At 56.5% G+C, this 17,454-nt stretch overlaps 1 protein-coding gene across 1 annotated transcript in view; it reads left to right on the top strand.

Moving 5' to 3' along the window:
- Nucleotides 1-16,835, top strand: part of LHX4 (LIM homeobox 4) — a 42,185-nt gene extending 25,350 nt beyond the window's left edge. The window contains exons 3-6 of the mRNA XM_004767892.3: nucleotides 7,388-7,590; nucleotides 11,877-12,031; nucleotides 12,344-12,515; nucleotides 14,741-16,835. Coding sequence (XP_004767949.2) covers nucleotides 7,388-7,590; nucleotides 11,877-12,031; nucleotides 12,344-12,515; nucleotides 14,741-15,135 — 925 coding nt within the window. The 3' untranslated portion in view covers nucleotides 15,136-16,835. The remainder of the gene's footprint in view (nucleotides 1-7,387; nucleotides 7,591-11,876; nucleotides 12,032-12,343; nucleotides 12,516-14,740) is intronic.
- Nucleotides 16,836-17,454: the final 619 nt, after the last annotated feature.

Raw genomic sequence — 17,454 nt, forward strand, 5'->3', positions numbered from 1 at the left:
CATTCCAGTGGGTCTGGGAGGTGTCCGTGTAAATGTGTGTTGTGGGGGGCTGTGTCTCCCCTCCCCAAGAATCTGACACTTTCTAGCGTAAGGCCTTCTCCAAATATAGTCCCTGACTCTTTCTGGAGAAGGCTGACCATTCGTGGGCAGAACTATATGTGCCCATGACATGGCTGGGGTGGTGATAGATGTTGGAAATATTGGTACATACAGTAACAGTAAATATCAGCAACTTACCTGTCAAGTGTGGTGATGGATAAAAGAAATACATGGAGGGAAGTGTCAGCTGGGAAAAAAATATACAGCTTGCCGTAAATCACCTCCAAGCAATTAAAGCATAAAATTAAGTTATGCAGTATTTTGTTTCCTTGGGACAGGGCACTGCACTGTGGCAGCCCCTCCCTCCCCCATCAGAGGCTGGCGGGGGCCGGGGCTAGCCCCTCCCCGACTGCCTCCCTACGGCCATGTAAGAAAGAGCACTGGGTTCCAGTCCTGTCTTTGCCGTTCACGGCTGTGTGGTCTCTGGTACATTATCTCCCTCTCTGAACTAGTTTCCTCCAGATGGAGGACATGTGTTACTGCATGCCTTCGGCACGGGTCCTTGCTGTTTATTCACCAGCTACCCATGGGACATGTGCCCTAGGCAGGTCCTGCTGCGGGTGCTAGACTCAGTGGTGAACCAAACAGATCCAGGGCCTGCTGGCATGGAGCTCGCCTGCTGGTGGTGGAGAGATATGGTACACAAGAACTGTGCGGTGCATCCGTTGGAGATACGATAATAAGTGCTGGATCCAGGGCAGGGCTGGTCAAAGAATGCCCCTGGGGAAGGCGACCCGTGAGGGGCAACCCGCCGAAAAGCAGATGTGAGTCATGCAGGTGTCTGGGGAGAGAGCATTTCAAGTCAAGGAAGGAAGCCATCCTGGGTGCATGGAGCCAGGGTGGCTGGGCCAGTGGGCAGGCAGAGCAGTAGGAGAGGAGGTTTTATCATTGTGGAGGGGCTTGGGGACTAGTAAGGGACTTGGGCTTTGACCCTGAGCCAGGGGAGCCACTGGGAGGTGTCGAGGAGGGGAGTGAGGTAGGAGCACTGTGGCTACTGTGTGGGGGAAGGGCAGAAGCCAGGAATGCTGTGAGTTGTGGGCAAGGAGTGATGGTGGTCTGAACGAGGGAGGCATCACTACCGATGGTCAGAAGCGGTCCAATTCTGATTGAATTTGGGGGGGTGTACCAGCAAGGTGTGCCGACAGACTGGGTGCAGGGGTCCAAGGTTTTCAGCCTCAGTCACTAGAAGGACGGAATCCCCATTCTCTGAAGGGGGGCAGATTCTGGTGGTGGGGGGGGGGGATCAGGAGTTTGGTTGTGCAGAGAGGCCAAGGAGGCAGTGGGATAGAGCAGTCTGGAATTAGGTGAGAGGTCTGGGCAAGAGGCTGCCAGAGGGCGGGGGCGGGACCAGGAGAACTGTGTGAGTGCAGTGAGCTCTGTGTTCTAAGGAGAAGCGAGAGAGCCAACGCCAATGAAAGGTCGGGGAAGAAGAGACCTGACCACTGGGTCTGCAATGCTGGGGTCATGGTGACCTTGCCAAGGGCGGTTTGGGTTGATTGGTGGGTGGGCACCCTGATTGGAGTGTATCTCCGTCAGGGTTTTCCAGAGAAACAGAGCCAACAGAGTGTGTGTGTAATACAAAGAGATTTATTATAAAGATTGGCTCCTGTGGTTTTGGAGGCTGAGAAGCCCCAAGATCTGCAGTCAGCAAGCTGCAGGCCCAGGAAAGCTGATAGTGTAAAATCCAGTCCAAAAGCCAGCAGGCTGGAGAGCTAAGAAGAGCTGATGCTTCAGTTCAACTCTAAAGGCAAGAAAAAAACCAATGTGGCAGCTCAAGGAAGTCAGGTGGGAGGACATTCCTTTTACTCTTAGGAGAGTCAGCCTTCCTGGTCTAGTCAAGCCTTCAACTGATTGGATGAGGCCCACCCACAATGGGGAGGGCAACCTGCTTTCCTCAGCCTACTGATTCATATGTTCATCTCATCCAAAAACACCTTCACAGACACATTCAGAATAGTGTTTGACCAAATATCTGGGCATCCCATGGCCCAGTCAAATTGACACATAAAATTAACCATCAATGGACACTGGGGAGCGTATGTGCTCTGGTGAGTGCTGTGAAGTGTGTAAACCTGGTGATTCACAGACCTGTACCCCTGGGGCTAATAATATATTCTATGTTTATAAAAAAATTATAAAAGGTTTTAACCATTAGAGTGGATTTAAGAAAGGAGTGGGAATGGGGGGCATTAGAGACCCTGCATGTAGACCCTTCTTTGGAGGAGTTTCCCTCTACAAGGAGTAGAAGTGGGTGGTAGCTGGAGGGACATGGGGGGTCCAGACATTTTTTGAAGTGGCAGAAACAAGAACATGCTTGAACACTGCTGGGGAAGATCGAGTCGATACAGAAAATTAACTGGGGGGGGGGCGAAAGGAACAGTTGCTGCAGGACTGATCATAATTATGGGCCAAGAAGACACAGACTCAGGGCCTGGGTGGACGGTCGGCCTCGAACGGGAGCATGGTTGGCTCCTCAGTAGGAGGTGGCGGGAAGGCAGGACAGAGGGTGGCTGCACGGGACCGTGGGGGCACATGGCGGGCCTTGTCTGGGAAATGGGAAGCTGCGGGCTGGGACTGCAGGTGCGGGGCTGGAGGGAGGGGGGTCTGGGAGCACAGCAGAGCGAATGGACAAGGGAGGTGTGGGGGGTTCCTCAGGCCCTTTAGAGTCTCTGATCACAAATGTAAACTGAGTCGGGGAGGCGTTAAGTCAGGCGCTGGGTGGAGACGGCTGAGGGCGGAGAGCAGGCTGGGGAGGTGGGGGCATGTGGAAGGGAAGGGTTCATGAGATGGACCACGGACGGACGGATGGATGGACGGACCGATGCCTGCTGGGTAAGGAGGAAACCAGGGTGGGAGGCGCATGAGGACCTGTGGGCAGTGAAGGGATTAGCTGGTCTGGCCACAGCTGAGCGGTGGGAGTCAGTGCTGGGGGAGGGAGCTAGGTAGACCGTGGAAGAGAGCGGCCGAGCAAGAGTAGAGGCCATGACCTTCCGAGGAGGAGGTTAAAGAATGGAGGGGGCAGGGGCAGGAAGGACCGTTGCGTGGACGGTGAAGTCAGCAAGCATGATGGCGGGAAGGACAGGAGCTAAATTCACCAGGGGCTGTGGTGGGGGATGTCGGGCTGGCAATGACCACCATGAGGAGGGATAAGCACAAGGATGTGCGTACAGGGGCACACAGTAGGCGCTTCCATGAGCTGTATTTCGATGCCGAGAATGTGGACCCTGGCATTCTGGGACAGGACTTAAAATCAGGGTGTGCTATGGGATTTGTGTGCATCTGTTTCTAGAAGGCGCGTCTGCAGGACCTGCCTGTTGCCCTCTTCCTGCAGGATCCAGACACCCTCAGGTTTGTCCTGGGCCCGCAGACTGGCCCCACCGGGCCTGTCAGAAGCAGCAGAGGTGGACAGAGAAATGGGCAGATGGGAACTCAGGCTGAGCCTGGGAGCCAAGGGTGAGGCCAAGGACACAGGCCTGGCCCCCTTCCCAGGGTCAGGGGCAGCTCCTGGCTGTCGGCTGTGATGTCTGGTGCATTTCCCCAGCCCACCGGCCAGGCCCATCATGCCGACCCCTGGGGCAGAAGCAGGGAAGGAGCTGAGCAGGGTCAGTTGGTGTGTCGGAGGGACATCCCCGGGGGGAGGGTTCCCAAGGCAGCCCCGGCCTGGCAGCCTCATGCCCTGTGGCTGGGAGCAGCTGGGGATGCCCCTCTGCCTGGTTCCCTTCTCGGGGTAGCGGCACCATGGCCGGCTTCCTTGGGGACGTCTCCTGTGACACCTGCCACATGCCAGCTGAGTGGTCAGAAGCCTGAGCTCCGGCCCCCACCCGGATCTGAGCCTCAGCTTCTGGTCTGTGCGGAGGAACCCTAACACCCGCCTCACTGCGGGGCACACACGTGACCGTGGGGGAGTGAGCAGGAGGCCCGCATGAGTGGGAGGCAGAGTTTCGTGTCTTCCTCGGTGGCGGCCTCACTGCAGCCGGGTTCGGTTTCTGTTTCCTTCTGGAAGCTTCCGGTGGGAGGGGCAGGATCAGGATCTGGGCTGGTCCCTCCTGGACGGCGGAGACACATTTCGCCTTCCTTGGCTCAGCTCGGTGCTTGCCTGCTCTGTGCCGGGCAAGGAGGACAGAATTTCCAGTGATGCTGGTTTGAGGAGGAAAGCGCTGGGGGCCATGAGCAAGTCCTTCCTTACATTTCCTTTGTCACTTGGATCGGCTCCAGCTGCCTTCCCTGGGTGACGGAAGACCCGCTGTCCCTGGAGGCCTGGCCAGGCAGGGCGGACCGGACAGCCCGTCCTTCTGGAGAGCAGGGTGATGCAGGTGCACTGAGAGAGCAGGGCCTGCACACAGTAGGTCCCGGGGGCAGGATGGAGGGGGCACCTTCATCCTGGTAGTACCCCGACCTGGAAAATCCCTCAGAAACCTCTTCCTTGGCTGGCGTCCAGCTCTGCTCCACCCCAGCATCCTTCAACGGTGGTCAGGTTGCTGAGACATTGCCTGTCTGTGCAGCGGCCAAGTCCACCGTTTGACCTTGTTTTGGACCAGGGAATTTGAACTACGACCGACTCATTACGGCCTGTCGTGGAACAAGTCATCTAGGCGTCTAGGCACGGCCGTCTCCTCCGTGACTCGGGCTGCTCGCAGCTCTGGAAGCCCTGGGACAGTGTCTCCATTGGGTGTACACCCCCACAGCGGTGCCTTATTCTGGGGCCACAGGCTCTGACCAGTGGGTCGCAGGGGCGCCCCTTGGGGTGGGGCCGAGCTGGGGGAGCCCTGTGGGTCAAAGGGGTACACACAGCCCCCTCATTGAGGGTCCCGCTGGCTGTGCTCCAGGGGGGAAAGGTAATAAGGAGCAACTCGCACTTACTATTGGTATAAATCCCACAATCAGGAAAATTGCTTCAATTGCTAAAAAACGCTGGTGGGAAAGTCCATTTATTTTTCATTTTTCTTGTGCACTTGCCCCCTTTACACATGAATCACTGTCGGTATGTAGATTAAATTTATACCCCCGTTATCTTTCATGTCTCTGGGGCTCTGGTGTCAGCTGAGTTTCTGGTTACTGAAAGCCACAGTCCGCTTCCTCAGGGGGAGACATGTGGTCTTCTGCCAGGGAATCCTTCCTCTGTTCCAGAGCCTCCCCTCAGCCCTCCTACCCTCCACGAGATCAGGCTTGCTTTTTGGAAAACCTCATTCTTAATTGGAGCTGCTTGTGCTCCGGCACCTGCTGCAAAGGATGTGGACACTGGACTTTTGTGTTTTCTGCGAGAGGGCTTGCGGGGAGCATGCTGAAGGCGCGATTTCGTTTCTAACACTTGCTTTGTGAATTGGCCTAGAGAGGATCCACACACTGCAGGCATTTTGAAGACACACACTAGAGACACATGCCTACACAGGCTTCTTTTCTCTTTGTCCCTCAGACACATGCACGCATCTACTCACAGGGGATAGAACCGGCTGCCTGCCTGCCTTCCTCTTTAACGTGGGTGACCTGGTTACACAGCAGCTGTGGAAGAAGCCTGGTTTCACCTGGATTCTGGAAGGTGTAGAACTTTCTAGAATGGACCGTATGCTTTGTTCTCCACCCTCAGATTTAGCCGTCTCCGAGTACATACTCTATAAAGTGTGGTTCTTCATCAGCGGATCTATTCATTCAACAAGTGTTAGCTCTGATTCTGGGTCCTGTACCCCTTTGAAAATCTGATGAAACCTTTCATGATGCACAATTCTGGATGAGTCGGGGGTAGTTTGCAGAGTCCATGCTGAGCCGTGGGCTGGAGAACCCTGCGCTGGAGGCCTGCTCCTGTGCCCCCCACTCCCCTCGCCACACCAAGGTCTGGGGGTCCTTCTGGGCCAGACACCCCAGCTTCTCACACCCCAACACGCTTCTCAGACCTCGTCTCAGGAGAGTAGTCCCCTGGGCCACACTTCGAGACTCGGAGCCCCCCACTTCTCTCTCTGCGACACCGCGTGGCTGGGTGGGGAGCTCCCGAAACAGCAGCTGGCCGCGCCCGCTCCGGGCCCCTGGCGCCCCCCAGCAGGTATCATTACCGCATAAGAGACCCATCATTCTGCATTAATCTGGGATTCATCATGATAGCCATGACCATAATTAATTTATTTGGTATTAATGTGGATGAAATATGTACTGTCCTTTCAGGGGAAATCAGGCTGCCTATAAGCATTAGTTAAAAGGACCATTAAAATCAAACCTTCCCCAGATCCATTAGGCGAAGTCTTTCATCCTGAAGAAGATAAAGTTCTGCTGTGTGAAATGTCATGAATAATTAGGTTGATTGCTGTTTTAAACTCTGCCCCTGCCTCTCCAATCCCTCCCGCCTCCCTCCTGAAGCAGGCAGGGCTCACCTGCCGGGGAGCACCCCCTTTCAGCACCCGCGTCTACACTGGCCCCAGGTTCCCCTCTGGCCTCTATGACCACCTGGATGGCATGGGGAAGGGGCTTTCAGTGATCCCACCAGACCCTACTTTCAGTGGGTCTCCTTCTCCCCACTTCCCATCCTGGGCCCAGGGTGGCCTCCGTGCTGGCCCGGAAAGGTGTAGACCAGGGAGCGGGCTGAAGAAGCGCTGTTCAAACTGAGGTCTGCAGACTCCTTGCCCAGAGTGGTGCAGGGGTGTGCAAAGTGCAGATTCCTGGGCTCACCTCAGACCAGCGCATCTCAGGGGCGGTGCATGGGAAGGGGATGGAGGCTGGCATGGAGGCCTGTGGTGTGTGCGGGACGAAGGGGAGGGCAGGAGAGAGGAGCTTTGGGGAGAGCCCCGCTCTTACGGCCATAGCCAGGTTTCTCCAGGACTGCCGTGTGCACACCGGCATGTGGGGGTCTCCTGGCTCCCCTTGTGGGAGCGCGTGAAGAGGTAGGTGTTCGCTGGATGCCTTCTGCACACCAGCCCCGAACACATGCAGTTGCCCGGTGGGGCTGGTCGTCGAGGCCTCACCGGAAGCTGCAGACCAGGCTGCAGAGGCTGACCCAGCCTGCTCAGAGGGAACTGGGCGTATGGATCAGGCAGGTGGGAGCCCAGGTATGTTGGCCTTAGAAGAGGCACTGGAAACTCGCTCTGATGCAGCCTCTTCATGCGGTGGTGAGAGAACCTGGGCCGCAAAGCCGTAAGGCTAGCCGGGGACCGAGGGGACAGTAAGCACAGGGGCTGGGGGACGCAGGCCTCGATGCGCATGGACAGCACAGAGTGGTGGGTGGGAGAGGGGCTGATGTGATGGGAAGTCGGGGGCCGTCCCCCCCCCCCCACTGAGCTCTAATCCCTTCATGCCACCCGGACAGGCGCTTTGGCACGAAATGCACGGCCTGCCAGCAGGGCATCCCCCCGACCCAGGTGGTGCGCAAGGCCCAGGACTTCGTGTACCACCTGCACTGCTTCGCCTGCATCATCTGTAACCGGCAGCTGGCCACCGGGGACGAGTTCTACCTCCTGGAGGACGGGCGGCTGGTGTGCAAAGAGGACTATGAGACGGCCAAGCAGAACGGTAAGCCGGGCCTGCTGCTGACCTCGGGCCGGGCCGAGCCCTCGGCCGCGTCCTGCCGGCTCCGAGCTGCCCTTCCCCCGGAGCCCTGCGCACACCCTGCCACTCTGGGAAGCTTCCACGGACCCCTGTGGGACGGTTCCCATCACCCCCCATCCCTTAGCCCTGGCTGGCCTTGCCACAGCCTCAGTGGGGTGACGGGGCCCGAGAGCGGGCCTGGCCCCCACATCAGTCGGCGGCTGAAGAACGGTCAGCACCTTGTGCTCTTCGTGGCGGTGGCTCCCGGCCTGGCAGGGGGCCTGGGACAGGGCGCTGTCTACCGTGGACACCGGGTTTTCAGCAGTCTTGTGTACTGGGGTGCACGCGAACCTTGGCGCTCCCTTACCTCAAAGGCTTCTGTCAGCGAGAGTCGGAGCGAGGCCCATGTCAGCTCATACTTCTGTTTCCCCCCTCCGACTGCAGGCTTGTCGAGGGCAGGGTCTCCCCTTTCCTTGAGAGATGAGGACCCCTCGTGTCTCCTGAAGTCCCTGAGGCAGGAGCCAGTCTTCACTCCGAGAGACTCCAGTCAGCCACAGAACTTTCCACCCACCCTGCCCTCCCCTGAGCCCCCTCAGCCTATTGAATGGGTTCTGCCATGTGGAGACCTCCACAAGGCCGACCCTGATGTCAGGGCCCCAGGGTGAGCTGCTCTGGCCTTCCAGGGCCATGCTCCCGAGCAGCCCAGGGCTTTTCCAGGACCCAGACAGGGCTGCGGCCCCGCAGGGAGGCCAAGCTCCCTCCGCTGGAGCCCCCGCTCCGGCTGCTCTCTCACAGCTGCGCCCCAACGTGCTGCGCCCTTCACCCTGGCTCCAGACTTGGCATTTGGCCAAACCCTTCCTGGGAATCTCAGACGCACAAACTCGCAAACATCAAGGTCATTTGCCTTGGACTAGAGTTTTTATCAACTCAGGGTGTTACTGCAAAAAGCAGCTCTCAACGGGGCTGGGCTTGATGGGGGAAAAAAAGCAAAAACACTTTCATGCATCTCCTTCTAGATCTTTCCTGGGCCCCCATGCCCATGCGTTACAGAGATCTGATCCATACGTGGAGAAATGAATTTGAGGGTTTTGTGGTGGCGAGGAGGCAGAGGTATACCGTCCGTTTTGGTGAGGCAGCTGGAGCCCAGCTTAGCTCTGGTGGGAGGGGAGCGGGACACACTGCAGGGGTGCCTGGGTCAGAGGCTCCCACCCTCCTCTCCCAAAACCCGCACAGTGCTGGCCTTTCGGAATGGACAGGCCTTCAAGTCCCCGTCCTCCTCTTCCCGGGGGCCACGGCAAGCCCATTCCCAGGCTCTTTGCCTTAACGTATTCATCTGCTCTGGTTCCTTAAAGCTCCCCCGATGCTGCTGCTTTGGAGTCAATTATGATGTCAGAGAAGATTAGGGCATCTTGTCGGGGATAAGCCATCAAAGCAGATGGGCTCAGAGATCCCAAGCTGCCTTTGGAACTCGGATGCCCTTCCCCAGAGATACTAAGAATGTGTGACCTCCCTCATCCTCCGAGGCCTTGTTTAGACCCTGAGCACTCACGGTCTGGCACCCACCTCTGCTGGGGACGGTTCAAGAGGTGGGGGGAGACCAGCTGGGAGGCAGGAGTGACGGCAGAGCCCACACTTCCACCGGGGATTCTTTGTGTCGCACCAGACCTCAGGAGGACACGGGACTTGGCATCAGGGGCTGGTGGATATCTCTGTTCAGTCACTAACTTGGGGGCCCCCTGGCCAGCTGTGTAACTGGTTGAGCTTTGATTTCTCAGCTCCATATGGGGGGTGGGGAGTAACACCCAGGGCCCTTCCCTGAGGTTTGCATAGGAGGCGCCTGCGGAGAGGGAGGCTGAATGAGAGTGAGAGGCACAAGGAAGAGGAATGTCAACAGTGGGAGAAATCTGCTTTAGGATTTCAGGTAGCCGAAGGTCATACAGTTTAACCGACGCCTTCCTCCTGCCTCTGGCTGCCAATGGGGCAGAGGCCAGTCCATCCTGTGAAATCCGGGCAACCTGAGTGCAGCGGGGACCTTTGTCTGCTTTGGGACATTTGGTTCTTTGTATGTTTTAACTCCTCCTTGCTGATCTAAACCCTCTTTCAGGCTTACAGTTTCCTCCCCTTGGGCTACACAAAGGGCCTAATATCAGCTATTTGTACCTTAGTGTGAATGATTTCATTCATTTGTTACATCCCCCTGGATATTTGCATTTTCAATATAATGAGGTTGCATTTTATGCCAGGGACAAGTGCTAGGAGACCCTGCATAATTCAAAACCAACATATTTTAAGACTAATTTTCCCATAGGAATTAATGTAAAAAGTAGGAGGGGGGGGATGTATTCTGGAAGCACATAAATCCATAGCCGGTGAAGTGTATCTTTGCCTTAATGCTACTTTTTATTTTCTCAGCACTATCTCTAATACCTTGCAGAATGCTCTCTCCTAAATTAACAGCCGAGGATATCATGGTCTCGCTTGGCCTTCTTCATAGCGTTTTATCACATTTAACTTCCGTACCAAAGTTATTGATTTTTGGGTACATTTTTCAGCACGAGCCCTGCCACCACTACTTAATGAATACTTGGATGACATTGTTATAGGATATAAAAAAGATTTTAAATTATAATAACAGTGAATGTTAAAATAACAGCATAATAGTCCCCATAATAGCAAGAACAAAGTCCTGTGCACAGAGACAGCAGTTCTGAGCCCCTGGGCCACCAAACCAGGATGGCGGGTAGATCCCAATGGCCGCGGTGAAAACAGTTTCTAAAATCACTAGGCCGGCCTTTTTAAAAATTAGACAGTTCTTGAGGAATCACATTGTTTTGCTGGTTTCATTATTTCACATTTTAGATCCGAAGACCGTAGAGATGTATTCAAAGTGCCCTATTACATGTTGGCATCAAATGCTGTCCACTGTCATCTGTATAAATAGGGGCAGAAGATTTGGATTCCTTTCGATAGAATTTAAAGTAGAGAACTTTGGAGGTTTTCCTCAGTCTCTGCCGTGGTAGATCTGGAAGCCTTGTTCTTCGGCCGCAGGGCTCCCGAGAGGGAGCGGGTGGAGGGGACGGACTGTGATGGCTCTGCTGGAGCAGAAAACAGCCCAAGGGGAGACAACTGGGGACTTCGTCCTCCCTCGGCTGTGGACCTGACTGCCGTTTGGACTCGGGCCATGTGCCGCGCACTCAGGGCAGGCGCTGGTGCCCTGGGCTTCAGAGCAGGGAGAGGACTCGCCCACGTCACTCCGTCGTTCAGCAAGAAGGCTGAACTCAGGTCTCCCGGCTGCAAGAAACACCTTCTGGAATTGTCGTGAGGGTTGTTTGCACATGAAGCTCTCAGATCATGCCAGGCACATAGTAGGTGCTTAGCAAATGTTGGCTGTTATTGGTCCTAAGAGAGGGTTTTCTTAAATGGAAAGGAAGGTAGGAATATAGCAGTGACATTTTAAAGGACCCAGAGAGGGAACCCAGAAGACCCAGAGAGCCAGGGACGCAGTGGCGGCCTATGGACTCGGGGTGCCCCGCAGAGAACGGTGGAGGTCTAGCGCTGGGAGGGGAGACGAGCCGTCTGCCCCGACTGTGTGCTCCCGGGTGCGTCCAGGTCTTTGCCTCTGACCGCCGGGAACTCCAGGCTTATCTGCTCAGAATCCACGGAAGACTGGGATCCGGCCATGTGTTGTCCTGAACCCTCCTCAGACCAGTGGTTTTCAAAAAATACTGACTCTGGCCCGAGTAAGCAGCTCATTTTCCGTTCGCGTCAGGGAGCTCGAAGCAGGTCCTGTGGAGCCGCCTCATCCCTCGTCTTTCCCTCCCCGTGTCTGATCCACGCAACTGACTGCGCGTCCCACAGCGGGGTCTGACCCATGATGGGGGAATGCTGCTTAGATGACTAGTGAATGCGCTGGTCACCCCTTCTGAGCTCAGAGTGGCCCCCGCAAAGGGATCTGGGAAGTGGGGGGCTCCTGAGGGCGGGAGGGGCAGAGGTGTCTCTGCCTTCCGTACCCCTTCCGTCTGGTGGGAGCCCCTGCGTGGCTGGGCTGGCAGGGCACGGAGCGGGGCGGGGACCGGAGCGAGGGACTGTTGTCCTCACTTTTCCGTGACATGGGAAGGCCCGTGGTGAGGAGTGGGCTCCGTGGGGGTCGTTCCCTATTCTTCCCCATGGCTCTGCCCACGGTGGGCGAGACTGCAGGAGGAGGGGGGAAGGGGATGAGCCCCAGATGCTTGGGGCAGGCAGAACCCGGTAAGGAGTGGTCTTCCTTGCAGACGACTCCGAGGCCGGAGCCAAGCGGCCCAGAACCACCATCACCGCGAAGCAGCTGGAGACGTTAAAGAGCGCCTACAAGAACTCCCCCAAGCCCGCCCGGCACGTGAGGGAGCAGCTGTCCTCCGAGACCGGCCTGGACATGAGGGTCGTTCAGGTGAGACATCGGGCCTCTGGTCGCCTCCACCGTCTGGGGGTCCCAGGCCTGAGCCCTCTCGCTGGGCAGGGGTGTGATCTGTGCCATCCACGCTGTGCAGGAGGGAGGCTCAGGGAGTGCCCTGGGAGCTGGGACCCGGGGACGGTTGTGGAAGCGGAGCCGGAGGCAGAGGGAGTAGCGGGCACATCACACTGCAGGCCCTGAGCTCGACCGACGCTTCAGTGCGTCTCCAGCGACCTGTCCTGGGGACCCTGGGGGCCTTGGGTTTGCGGTGGACACCCCCCGAGTGGGTCCCTTCTGCTCGTGTGGCAGGTTTGGTTTCAGAACCGAAGGGCCAAGGAGAAGCGCCTGAAGAAGGACGCGGGGCGGCACCGCTGGGGACAGTTCTACAAGAGCGTGAAGCGGAGCCGGGCCGGCGGCAAGCAGGAGAAGGAGAGCTCTGCCGAGGACTGTGGGGTCAGTGACAGTGAGCTGAGCTTCCGAGGTGAGCAGGGCAGCAGGCGCGAGGCCGAGGCCTTAGGAAAGGCCCCCGGGAATCAGTAGTTCTGGACAAGCAGGAGGGATCTTTTTCGAGGCCTGGACAACTGCCTCCTGAAGCCAGGCTCTTCCCGGCGACTTGCAGTGAAGGGGGCGGGCGGGTGTCAGTGACCCTTTCAGACGGGACAAGGAGTAGGACACAAGAGAGCTCTGCTGCTGAAATGTGGAAGCTGAGTTCCCCAGGATCCTGGGCCCCAAGACCTCCCCTCCTTTCCTGCGGACTGGGGCTCTCTCGCTGGCCCGTGCAGCTGGGAACAGACAGCTGTGTCTCGGCCCCAGTCTTTGGCCCCTCTCCTGCATTCCCTTCCCTTTCGGGGGGACCCTGGCCTTCGTCCCATGATCCCCTGGAGCAGCCCCCGTCCTCGTCTCCTGGTGGCGGGGAGGACGTGCTCAGGAGGCCCTTTGCCCTGGGAAAGCACCACAGTGAGCCCATGTGGGATGGGGACAGGTCTCACTTCTGAAATCCCTCCCCCACCGCTCACTCCGTCCTGGCCCCCGCACAGAAGCTTTGCCGCATGCGCTACGTTTAAGTTCGTGTGTCAGCAAAATGGCAAATCGCTGCATGTCTGGGATCCCAAGGTTGTTTGCAAACAGCCATAACTATTCTCATTTACTGAGTCCTCAGCGGTGGAAGGTCCTCTGTTGTGGGTGGATAGAAAGAGCAGGCAGTGGGTGGGTGGGGTGGGGGTGGCTCAGAAATCCAGTTGCCAGTTGTGGCTCTCTCAGATCGATTCGCTTTTCTTGAGCCTCAGTTTCCACATCTGTAAGTGGGGAGCAGCTACCTCCTTGCCCATCTCAGTGCTGTTGTGGGGTTTGATGAACACAGCCGACTGTGGATGTGTTTGGGTGAAGTTCAGCATAGTGGTACACTTGGAAGTCATGACTGTCCCCACAGGGAGCCTGTGGCACCCACAGAGGGTCGTATGGGATGACAGGTATAGGCAAAAGGCCAGATAATGGCCATTTTCCAGTGGAGCCGAGCCTTCACCATTCTGCCCCCCTTTAAAGAGCATGAGCTCTTTCCCCCTTTCCATTTTCTGGGTGGAGTTGGCGGGTAGGGGGGCAGGGGTGGGCAGACCTGGGGCAGGTTGTAGAAGGAATGGGTGTCGACGTCTCGTCTGGGGAGGCTTGATAGGAGCTGATGCACGGGCCCAGGGTGGGAATAGAGAAGGAAGTTCGTGGGGCAGAGGATGGAACCAGCTGGGGGCCAGAGCACGGTGCCCTGAAAGGACTGTTGCTTACTCGGGAGGTCTGCCCTCTGGGGTCCTGGGAAGGGTTCAAGAGCCTGTGCTCCCCTTCCCATTGTGTTGGTGGAATTAGGAAAGCCATTTAGTCTGATCCGAGCTGCCAGAATCAACGTCTGGAACATGCGGGATCGTTGCGTCTTGCTTTGTAGCTCTTTTCTGCTGGGCGCAGGTGGGACCCCAGGTCGACATGTCATGGACCTCTCCGGGTAACTACAGAACTCTTCTTTCTTAAGACTAAAACCGCTCGCCTCTGTTGGAGAGATGCATTCTTCCGGGTAGCACAGGTTCTGTTAGAAGCCCTTAATGAAATTCTTCAAGAAACAAGAATGCCCATTTGCCTTAATCAAGTCAATACTTTGTCCCCAGTGAAGAGCGTATTCGAGAGAGAGAGAGAGAGAGAGAGAGAGAGAGAAACCGAGTCCTTCGATACTGAACCGCTTTTCTGGGTAGACCAGAAGGATTTTGTGTCCATGCCCAAGAGTGGCCCTCAGCTACCCGCCCTCATGGGCCTTCTTTCCCAACCAAAGAAACCAAGAAGTTTTCCCAGCCTGAAAGCTCTTAGATGAAATCCTGTCAGCACGTAGTTTTCCATTTGTAGAAGGAAGGGGTGTTGACGGATGACCCCACAAAGTTCAGGCATTCATATGCTTTAGTGTAGCTTAGTCCGTGAGCCACATGGGACCAGCGAACGCACCAGACACTTGTCCAGACCCCTGGGACCTGCCGGCAGTGTCTGCAGGTGTTTCTTCCGTGGGTCCGTCTTGGGCTGCCAAGTGGACGGTGGTGGCGTCTGACGCGAGCCTGGCAGTGAGGCAGCGGCCTCCCTCGGGCGCCTTCCTTGGTCACGTGTATTCCTAGGTTGTGAAGAACAGGGACCACCGGAGTCCTGGCGGCTGACAATAAATCTCCGTTCTTTTGTCCACAGAGGATCAAATTCTCTCAGAACTTGGCCACACCAATAGGATTTATGGCAACGTGGGGGACGTTACAGGCGGACAGTTAATGAATGGGAGCTTCTCCATGGACGGGACAGGACAATCCTATCAGGACTTGAGGGACGGGAGCCCCTATGGAGCCCCCCAGTCTCCCTCCTCCGTATCGTCCCTGCCGTCTCACGCTCCTTTGCTCCATGGGCTGGATTACATGGTGGACAGTAATTTGGGCATCATTGCGCATGCGGGGCAGGGAGTGAGCCAGACGCGGAGAGCCATGGCTGGGGGACCCACCTCTGACATCTCCACAGGAAGCAGTGTAGGCTATCCCGACTTCCCCACGAGCCCAGCCTCTTGGCTCGATGAAATGGATCATCCTCCTTTTTAAACATCTCTCCTCCCCACCCTACCCGTCCTGGCCTGAGAGAATGTCTTCAAGGATCAAAAGAGACTTGCTTTTTCAGGATCAAAAGCGCGCCACTGTGAATTTCCATTATTTTCAATGGAAGTCCTCCGCTGATCCCTGGGCGGCCGAGAGGCCAGACCACGCGAGGGCCCTGTTATCCTGGGGGGGTGGTCGTGGGAAGGCAGCCTCCTCTCAGAACACGGCCCAGGGGCGCAGAGCCTAGAGCGCTAGGGTGCTGCTTGGTGGCTTCCTACCCCCGCCCTGCTTACAGGCTTTGGCTGCTCGGTGCTTGGTAGCACGAGGTGACCGTCAGGCCACCTTGGCCTTTGGGAATTCTGCTCCGACTGGTGTCTTATGAGATGCTTCCCGAACCACTGCTCTCACCAGAACTGAGATCCCTGAGGTAGAGGCATCATGGCCCTTGAGTATAATAAAAGTGATTTCTGGACCACCTTATTGAACTCTAATTTTGAAAATAAAAAGTCACTTATTAAAGGTCAGTGAAAACTCTGATGGCCACCATTTGATATTGAAAACGTCCCCTTCTTCTTCTTCTTCTTTTTTTCCTATGAAAAATATGATTTCTTTCCTGCCCAGAAGTACAAGCCAGACAATATTTGTCCATTTTGGTCTTTAAGAAATCCCCTCCTTATCACTGAACCCCGATGGCAAGAAGTGGTTTTCCTTGCAGGTGACTCAGGCTGGAGCTGAGTGGCCCTGGACCATCACAGCGACTGCCCGACGAGTCCCCTCGGTGCACACCGTGCCTTTTTAATTTGCTCGTATCATTTATTCCACAACGCAGGCTGTGGGTTACACAGTGGTTAAAGCTAGAATACGGAAAGAACAGATCGACAATCAGTGCAAACGTGCAGGCGCATTTGGATTCTAAACGTGCAGGCCGCTTAGCCACGTCAGCAGACAAGCCTCCCAGAGCTCCCCATCCCGCAGGCTGGACCGGCCTGAGTCTGTTCGGCAGGAGGTGGTGCAGACGAGCTGGCCAGCCCACCCCAGCCCTTGAGAAATGAGAGCTTTCTCTGGGGTAGCTGACTCAATTGGACAGTGTTGGTGTCTACCAAGAACTAGTAACATGTTTTTGGCCCATCTTGGTGGAGATGATCACTAGGGAACAGCCCTAAGATCGCCTGAAGGGTTCCAGGTGGTTCTCGGGCTGCATTTCTCTGGGCTGCTGCCGCAAGTCACCCCTCACATCTGTCTGTCAGGGAGTTCTGCAGCGCACAGCACGGGGAGGGAGCTAGGTAGCAGTCCGGTCCCCTTGGGAAACTTCTGGCCTCCATCTTTTTAAACAAGAGAGTAGGAAGAGGTAAGCAGGCATTGCCTCGCTTTCACATGAAGTGACGGGCCAGGAGCGTAAGGATGCTGGCCCCTTCTGTGAGTGCTTCGTCGCACTTTGAGGTCCCCGGGATTCAGGCACGTGGTGGCAGGCTAAAGGAAGGCCTAAAATACCACTTTGGCTGCTGCATCTGCTACAGGCACCTTCCCACGACTAAAATGAGGTCAGTCAGGCTTTGAAATGCGTAGTCAGTGAATTCCTGGGATCAGCCTTCTGGCCACCTTGGCTCTCATCAGTTGGGATCGTCCCCTTACTTTCTGGTGTGTTGCAACTGCTGTGACTTTTGCCTGGAGAATCTGCAAGCCTAGACTTCTTCAGGCTCCCGATGTAGGGGTGGGGCTGGGTCACACCGAGCCAGGTTGCTCCTGGCGATTCCACAGTAGTGGGAACGCGGAGAGCGGGAACGGGGACATGCACGGAAGACGGTTAGCTGTGTGAAGGGAAGGAAGACACAGCTGTCCCTTGGAGGACAGCTTCTTCCAGCCAGTGTCTGCAGGCTGCTCACGGGACGCAGGACAGAGACGGTGTTGGGCTGTGGACCAGCGACCCACTGTCCCACCCTCGCCAGCGTCTCGGCCTGACTGGCCCAGGGACTCCCAGGACTTCAGAGCCACTTCCCGTGTTGGGCGCGTACGCGCAGGGAGGGTGCGCTCTCTGGAGAGACAGGCGCCCTCTGTGTGTGTCGCTGGTTTTTTAAGATCAACTGAAGTTGATCTGTTTTGGGTTTTGTAAGTGACTTCCTCATGCTCATTCCCGATTCGGTGGCGGGAGAAGGGTTCCTGGTTCCCCCCAGGAACATAAGGTCTCCTGCACTCAGACGGCAGCACCGTCGAAGGCAGTAGCAGCCTCTTGGGTTTGGGGGGGGTGTCGGCTGGCTTGAAGAGCCCTTTTGAGAGCACCGGCCAGAAAGCCGGGGAGACTGCATGAAGTTCCCTACAGCCCCCTCC

This window comes from Mustela putorius, unplaced genomic scaffold, assembly GCF_011764305.1.
Source record: "Mustela putorius furo isolate JIRA1106 unplaced genomic scaffold, ASM1176430v1.1 tig00537335_pilon_pilon_pilon, whole genome shotgun sequence".
NCBI classification, from domain to species: domain Eukaryota; kingdom Metazoa; phylum Chordata; class Mammalia; order Carnivora; family Mustelidae; genus Mustela; species Mustela putorius.